This window comes from Anser brachyrhynchus (assembly GCF_964034855.1).
Source record: "Anser brachyrhynchus genome assembly, chromosome: 4".
Lineage (NCBI taxonomy): Eukaryota > Metazoa > Chordata > Aves > Anseriformes > Anatidae > Anser > Anser brachyrhynchus.
The window spans coordinates 25,782-34,372 of NC_137698.1; the positions used below are offsets into that span (position 1 = coordinate 25,782).

The 8,591-nt window shown below is 50.9% G+C and overlaps 1 protein-coding gene across 10 annotated transcripts; it reads right to left on the reverse strand.

Annotated features, from left to right (window-relative positions):
* Positions 1-897: 897 nt before the first annotated feature.
* On the reverse strand, positions 898-5,594 carry LOC308193950 (uncharacterized protein). 10 transcript variants are annotated; one of them, XM_080589160.1, is made up of 13 exons: positions 4,287-5,594; positions 4,116-4,168; positions 3,986-4,033; positions 3,831-3,881; positions 3,622-3,744; positions 3,353-3,474; positions 3,142-3,234; positions 2,929-2,982; positions 2,771-2,828; positions 1,468-1,580; positions 1,295-1,347; positions 1,118-1,195; positions 898-1,044 (listed from the first exon to the last, which is right to left on the reverse strand). In XM_080589160.1, the coding sequence occupies exons 5-9, from the start codon at positions 3,662-3,664 to the stop codon at positions 2,802-2,804; spliced, it is 339 nt and encodes a 112-aa protein (XP_080445286.1). In that variant the 5' UTR covers positions 3,665-3,744; positions 3,831-3,881; positions 3,986-4,033; positions 4,116-4,168; positions 4,287-5,594; the 3' UTR covers positions 898-1,044; positions 1,118-1,195; positions 1,295-1,347; positions 1,468-1,580; positions 2,771-2,801. The 10 variants fall into 10 exon arrangements, with proteins under 10 accessions (XP_080445286.1, XP_080445285.1, XP_080445283.1 ...); XM_080589159.1 differs by having other exon boundaries at positions 1,468-1,577; positions 2,734-2,828; positions 4,287-5,593; XM_080589157.1 differs by having other exon boundaries at positions 2,734-2,828; positions 4,287-5,593.
* Between the last annotated feature and the right edge of the window lie 2,997 nt (positions 5,595-8,591).

Below are 8,591 nucleotides of genomic sequence, written 5' to 3' on the forward strand. Positions count from 1 at the left end.
CAGGACCCTGCAGTGTACAAGCAGCTCCCAACTCCCCCCCCAGATACAAGTCCCAAAGATGTACAAGCAGCTCCCAACCCCCCCCAGATGCAAGTCCCAAAGGTGGACAAGCAGCTCCCAACCCCCCCCAGATGCAAGTCCCAAAGGTGGACAAGCAGCTCCCAACCCCCTCCAGATGCAGATCCCTGCATTGTACAAGCAGCTCCCAACACCCACCCCCAAACGCAAGCACATACTGTGTACAAGCAGCTCCCAACCCCCCCAGATACAGATCCCTACATTGTAGGAGCAGCTTCCAACCCCCCCAGATGCAGGCCCTGACCCCCCCAGACACAGTCCCCAAAGGTGTTCAAGCAACTCCCACCCCCGCCCCCCCCCCCCAGATGCAAGCCCCAAAGGTGTACAAGCAGCTCCACAACCCCCCCAAGACACAGGCCCCAAAAGCCTAAACATACGCCAAGAAAGTACTAATGCAGGTGCCAAATGCTACAGACAGGCCCAAAAGCACAGGCACACGCCCCAGATGCTCGAGGCCGAGATGTAACTTGGCTTTCTGAATTACTGGAAAGCGGCTTTCCTTCTCAGCGAGGTGTGCGCAGGCTAGACAGGATGGGGCTTCAGGCACCTCTTCACCTGTGGAAACACACTGCCATCAGGCACTGCCATGCCAGACAAGCTTTTTCTGTTAAAACACCCTTCTCAGATGCCCCGCGGCATTCAAGTGACCTGCTTTGCTCCGATTCTAAAGACTAGTGTCACAGCCCACCTTGCCTGTGGCACCTGACCAACAGAAGAGAAAGCAACCATACCGTTTGGAAACCGTCACTGCACGTGCCGCTCCTTGATGCTCTGTAACCTCTTCTCAAATCCTCAGCCACTTCTGTGTAGAGCCTGCCATGACACCTTCAAAGCAAGATGGATACCCTTCGCAGTCACCTTGCGCAACTTGGCCATTCTGCTCCACTGCTCCACTCACGACCAGCCTGCCCTTCTCGTGCTGCTCTTCAGAGTGCAGCTTGGCCCCTCTGGGTCTGTGCAAGGCACCTGCGAAAAAAAAGAAAAGCATAGGCCGCGGCAGCATCCAAAGCCGCAGCACAGCTAGGACAGGTACTCTCACCTGCTCCCTTACTCTGCCCCCTCACCTGCCCTCGAGGCAGATGCTTCCATCTGCTCTCTTAAGCCAGCTACAACACCTCTGGAATATAAACAGGACTTTAACTGTATTTTGTGTAGTTAAGTAACTGCAGTGACAACGGCACCCCTAAAATAACTGCTGCATCTGTTCATCGCTCACCTTGCCAAAACCAGCTCTGGTCGTGAAGTCCCAGGTTGTACGCTGTGTTTCAGCTTTAACAAATGAAAACAGTCAGAAGATAATCATTCAGATGCCAGCATTAGCACCCATCCCTCAACAACACAAGGGACCCCATGGCTAATTTTATCATTTCAAAACAGCAGCCCCCTTACCTCAGCACCTGGAAAGTAGATCAAGCCAGTCACCGGGTTGCCTACCGAGTCCTTGACAGTTCCAAAAGGAGCTCTTTCCTGTGACCAGTTCCTCCTAAGGTTTACCCCTCCTACTGGGGAGGGGAACGAAATACATACAAAAAATCAAAACCCCGTATCTGCGAGCTTTCAAGATTCAATGACAGACCTCTCCTCTAGCACTACTCAAGCACTATGCAAACAGCTGCTCGCAAGCAGCTCAAGTCTCCCCCTCCACATTTGCCAAACACCACGGAGATGACTCTGTGCCAGCTGCCCTTCAGTACGTGCCCAGAGGCAGACCGGATGTCTTTGCCAAAACAGTCCGGACAATGTATTAGTACACCGCCACGTTAGCTACCATCACTAACTGCCAGGCAGGACAGCTCCAGGCCAAACACACACACACAGGCACGCTACAAACATTACGAACAAAACACAGAACACAAGGCGCAAAAAAAAAGAGGACTCCCAGAGGGAAGCCCTACAGCAACAGCAAGTCAGAACAGGTGCTCTGCAGCAGACCCAAGGAGAGATTCAAATGTCACGACATGCGACTGGAAGCAACTGCCAGAACTGGGATGATGGAGGCATAAAAAGCCTGCCTTTAAGACAAGAGACCAGAAGGATGGGGAGTGCAAACCCCAGAAGAAATCTCTTAGGAAATGAATTCCCAAGACAGAGCTCCTGATGCGACCCAGATGACTTCTGCAAGAGTGAGGATGGAAACAGATACCATCTGAAACCGAATATGATGCACAAGACCTGAAACACATCGGCGCTTTAAGCTGCGTCTGCAATACAAGAAGTGCTCGGATCAGACCCATGATGACAAAACAAGCATTTAGGACCTTTGGTACAGCTAACAAGTTGCCTTTCTAGTCTGTCCAGTGCAAAAAGCAATGAGGATATCAAGACCTGAGGAGCACGTAACATGATGATCACATCAAGAAACATTTGACACAAAGACCCGAGGAGTGCATGACACAGAACACACACTGCAGAAGCAGCACTACAAGACAAATAAACAGATGGGAACTGTCCTGCCTGGCACATACACTCACACTACAAAATACCCCCTGCTCCTTCTATTAGCCTGGTGACCCAGCCTCAAGCAGCCTGAAGGTGACCCAGCCTGAACCACCCTCACAGGGGCACCAAGTATATTCAGCCGGCTGGCTCCATGCTGCTCTGGCTCCCAGCTCCCATCAGCCACACCACATATGCAAATACCAGGTGCCCCTCAACTTAGCTCTCAGATTGCTGGATGGTAAATTCCCTCCACCTCAAGAAATGCACAGACACTGAGAGACATCTTAGTCCATGGCCAGGCTTATCATCATCTGCAAAAACAGCGTACCAGCATTCACTAGCACACCGGCCCTGATGCCCACCTCCTCCGCAATACTGACTACCACTGAAGCAACATATGGTTGTGCTCACCCGTTCCTGTCTGAGTCCAAGCTCCAACAGTACAGCCAGTATCACCCACACCACCTGGGAAAACAAAGGGATAAAATGATCGTTGTGTTCTCAAGTAATCACCCACCACACTGCTCCTCTATCCCACCCAGCCTCACCTCAGACCCTCAGCAGATTCTGAGGAAGGCCTGCTGCAGCACCTGCTAAACCAGGGGAAACACTTCAAGGACTTGCCTTAGGGGGACCTTGCTTAGGGACACTGACTGGGCTGACGACCCTCTCGCCTTTCCTCAGCACTCCACAATGTGGGGATTCACCTCTCCAAGGCTGCAGGAAGCACCCACAAAAGAAAAAAAAGAAAAGGCAGATCCTCAGGCACCTCACAGGCACAGCCTACCTGCTGCAATACCTCTCTTTCACTAGCTCTTTTTCTTCAGCTGCTCACATGCTCCAACTCGGCCGGGCCGGCACCACGGACTGGTGGTGCTTTCCACACTGCTGGAAAGCAGGCTTTATCCTCAAGGCACGTGCAGGCTAGATGAGATGGGGCTCCAGGCACCTCTTCACCTGTGGAAACACACTGCCATCAGACACCGCCATGCCAGACAAACTTTTCCTGTTAAAACACCCTTCTCAGATGCCCTGCGGCATTCCAGTGACCTGCTTTGCTCCCATTCTAAAGACTGATGTCACAGCCCACCTTGCCTGTGGCACCTGATAAACAGAAGAGAAAGCAAACGCAGCGCTTGGAAACCATCCCTGCACGTGCTGCTCCTTGTCACTCTCCGGCCTCATCTCAAATCCTCAGCCACTTCTGTGAAGAGCCTGCCATGGCACCTGCAAAGCAAGACAGAGACCTTTCATAGTCACCTCGTGCTACTTGGCCATTCCGCTCCAACCCAGCTCATGACCAGCCCCCCTACTTAAGCAGCTCTTCAGAATGCAGTTTGCTCCTTTAAGCCTGTGCGAGACACCTGTGAAAGAGGAAGAAAAGCATAGGCTAAGGCAGCATCCTAAGCCGCAGCACAGCTAGGACAGTTACTCTCATCTGCTGCCTTACCTCTACCCGCTTACCTACCCCGAGGCAGATGCTTCCATCTACCCTCTTAAGCCAGCTACAACACCTCTAAAACAGAAAAGAGGGGACACTTCGAGTGACAATGAGAACCGCAAACCAACTTTAACTGCTACATCTGTTCATCGCTCACCTTGCCAAAAGCAGCTCTGGGTGTGACGTCCCAGGTTGTACGCTGTATTTCAGCTTTAACAAACAAAAACATAGAAGGTAATCATTCAGCTGCCAGCATTAGCACCCATCCCTCAACAACACAAGGGACCCCATGTCTAGTTTTATCATTTCAAAACAGCAGACAACTTGCCTCGGCACCTCAGAAGTAGATCAAGACAGTCACCGAGCTGCCGAACGAGAGCTTGACAGCTCCAGAAGGAGCTCTTTCCTTTGACCGGTTGCTCCTAAGGTTTATCTAGGACTGGAGAAAAATAAAAACACTCCACATCTGCGAGCTTTCAAGATTCAATGACAGACCTCTCCTCTAGCACTATTCAAGCACTATGCAAACAGCTGCTCGCAAGCAGCTCAGGTCTCCCCCTCCACATTTGCCAAACACCACAGAGATGACTCTGTGCCAGCTGCCCTTCAGTACGTGCCCAGAGGCAGACCGGATGTCTTTGCCAAAACAGTCCGGACAATGTATTAGTACACCGCCACGTTAGCTACCATCACTAACTGCCAGGCAGGACAGCTCCAGGCCAAACACGCACACAGGCACGCTACAAACATTACGAACAAAACACAGAACACAAGGCGCAAAAAAAGGACTCCCAGAGGGAAGCCATACAGCGACAGCAAGTCAGAACAGGTGCTCTGCAGCAGACCCAAGGAGAGACTCAAATGTCACGACATGCGACTGGAAGCAACTGCCAGAACTGGGATGATGGAGGCATAAAAAGCCTGTCTTCAAGGCAAGAGACCAGAAGGATGGGGAGTGCAAACCCCAGAAGAAAAATGCTTCGGAAATGAACTCCCAAGACAGAGCTCCTGATGAAGCCCACATGACTTCCGCAACAGCGAGGATGGAAACAGATGCCATCTGAAACCGAATATGATGCACAAGACCTGAAACACATCTGCGCTTTAAGCTGCGACTGCAAGTCAAGAAGTGCTCAGATCAGCCCTACGATGATGAAACAAGCATTTAGGACCTTTGGTGTGGCTAACAAGTTGCCCATCTAATCCGTCCAGTGGAAAAAGGCAATGAGGATATCAAGATTTGAGGAGCGCGTAACATATGATGATCGCATCAAGAAACATTTGATACAAAAAAATTACACGCACAGAAGAAATGATCTCTTTAGGCTCCCACTGCAAGACAAGAAACGCTCAGCTTCCGTTTGAGCATCAGCATTATTCCAGTGAGGTCAAGTGTTCGACACCCTCAGGAAGGCTTCCCCAGGGCCTGCCAAGCACCAGGAGCAACAGCACAGCACAGACAACACAGAACACAGACACCAAGCTGGAACTGCCCTGCCTGGCACGTGCTCAAGCCCTACCTGACAGAATCCCACGCCCCCACACACTGTCTGACCATGATCAATCCTAAAAGGCCCCATCCACAGTAATGACTTAAAAGCACAGACCCTCGCCCTATGTGTGCATTCAAAACCCGAAAGCAAACATAGCACTTTCCCCGCAACTTAGCTTGGGAATGATGGGAGGCAGGTTCCATCCTCATCAAGGAACACAAAGGCTAGCCAGGACATTGCTTCCGGCACGAGGCTCCTCTTCACCTGCAGAAATAAAGTGCCACCAGGCACTGGCACACCAGCCAAACTTCTTCTAGTGAAACACCCACCTCAAAAACAAAACAGTAGTCCACTGACCTGCTCTGCTACTGAAGTCAGATAGACCAACTCCAGACAACTGCCCGCCTTCCCCTGCCAACCACCCCCAAACACACAGTATTTGCCCCTGGACTTAATTCTCAGGGGTCACAATCCATCCTCAAGGTGGACCACAGAGGCCAACTAGGATGTCCCCACTATCTTCTTCGTCCCCGGAAAAGAGGAGTCACCCAGAGGTGGGACCAATAGACTACCAAACCAAAACCAACGCCCTTTTCCCAACTGTACTCCACTCACCTTCTCGATCCAGGCTTAGCGCTTCCATTTACTGTGCTGAGCCAAGGTCACGTAGCTTAGACCAAGGAGAAAGAACAAACAAAAATGACAATCCACAAAACAGTCTATACCCACTCCTCTTCTTTCCTCCCCTACCCCAACAGCCAAGAAGCCTCTGACCCACGTTCCCCAACCCAGTACCACCGCTTCGCTCACCTAACATCCCAAGGAGATGCATCACGCTCCCAGCTCCTCTTGTGCTCCGAGCATCTCCAGCATTTCAGGAACTGGAACCGCTGACGCCTGGCGCGCCTCAGGAGCGTGGCAGGAGATGTACTCTGCTGTCGCAAGGTGCTTCCAAAGCCTGCATAACAGGCAAAGCAGACCAACACAATCCACTGACCAACTCAGGGCCCACACTGCTGTCCACTCACCCTTGTGCCTCATTCAAGTGTCCGTGCCCATGCCCTGGGCTACAAGAAACAAAAAGAGGAGGTCATATCCGTGGTGGACATGCAAATAGTACAGCTCCTTGCAGAGGACTCAAACACAGAGACGAGAGCCAGGAAAAAAAACCCCTCAGGTCCACAAATGCCAAAAGGCCATGAATGCACAGCAGCCCCAACAGGGGTAATCACAGACTTACCCTTTACAGATGAAAAAGGTGACCCTGCTCAGTCTCTTGGTAATGCTACCGTGCTTATGCGGTCGAGGAACCGTACCCCACCATTTCTTAGAAACAAGTTAGCCGGCAATACCTCCTAAGCACACCTCTATTACGTGAATTCCAAGCACTTAAAAACTAGAAGGCTGCAACGTCTAAACACTCTACAGCCACACAAACCACAGGCAAAAGCTCCAAAACTATAACAAACTGTCCCTAACCCTGAAAAAGACCACCCCTTCCACGCCTACTGCTGCTCTTTTCAGACACATGCTTACACAGGGAGCTTCGATGATACTTATCTCCTAAACCCTGCTCCATCACTTTGCCACCAAGGTTATAACTTTCATAACATTTGCCTTAATTCTGCAGAAATCATAAGGGACCCAGAACCACAAAGCAAACACACAAAGTAAGATTGCCACAATATCCGTAAACATGCTATAACAATTACTCACCTGAAGAAGAGCTGCTTGCAATACAGGCACCTCTTACTAGATTGGTTTACTCTAACAGATCCTACTAGCTGTTACCTCACAAAGATGGGCGTACCGGTCTCTACTTGGAAACGCATCAGTCCATAGACTCTTAACCACCTAAAGAAACCTGCAACTCACTGAAGGAAAAACAAAGCACTTACCCCAAAGAGCAGCCCAGGCAGAATGAGCTCTCTGATGGGATGCCTGTGACTCAATGACCACTAGGCCCTGCCTGGAACCCAAAGCCAATCACCTGGGAAAGGGGAGGGGCAAAGCACAAGTAGAAAGAGGAGAAGCAGCAGCTGTGGTTTATTTATTTTTGCTTCAGCTTTGAATATTGAAAGCTTTTCTCCTCTACAACTCCTGTCTCAGGAACCAAACAGCATTCCAGTGACCTGCTTTGCTCCTATTCCAAAGACTATCACAGCCCACCTTGCCTGTGGCACCTGATAAGCAGAACAGAAAGCAACCACAGCAATAAAAGCCACTGCACCCTCAGGACAGTTACTCTCATCCCCTCCTTTACCTCAGCCGCTTACCTACCCCACATGGCAGATGCTTCCACCCGTTCTCTGAAGCCTCCTAGAGCACCTCCAAAAGAGAAACTGGAATTTTACTCTATTTGATATAGTTAAAAAAACTGCAGCGACAACCGCACCCCAAAAATAACACCTACCTCTGTTCATCACTCACCAGAGTCACTCCAAAGGTAGCTCGCGTCGTGACGTCCTGTACTGCACACTGCGTTTCAGCCTGAACAAAGGAAAACACAGTCAGAAGACAAACATTCAGCTGACAGCATTAGCACCCATCCCTCAACAACAGAAGTCACCCCATATTTAATGTTTTCGTTTCAAAACAGCAGTCCACTTGCCTCTGTACCTGCAAGTTAGATCCAAGCTCGAAAGGAACGGCCACCATCACCCATGCCACCTGGGAACACAGAAGGACAAAATGACCACTGTGCTTGCAAGCGACCACCTGCCACATTGCTCCTCTGTCCCAAACAGCCTCACCTCAGACCCTCAGAGGGAAACACCTGAATGTCTTCCCTTCGCTTCAGATAAGGGATCACCAGGCTGATAAAACTCCCACCTTCCCTCACTGCTCCGTGACACGGGGATTTCCCTGTCCAAGACTTCATCAAGCCCCTGCAGAGACGAGAGAAAAGCACACCCTGAGGCACCTCACAGCCACAGCGTACCTGCTGCAATACTTCTCTCTTCCCAGCTCCTTTACTTCAGCTGCTCACCAGCTCGAACTGAGATTCTTCGCTCACAGCGCCGCGGCAAACTCTGCCCGGGCCACACAACACACACTGCACAAGCTACGTGTTTTAAGACACACGAGCTGGAACGTTCCTGCCCAACAATCAGTGGCATCGCACAGGAAGGATGCCGCAC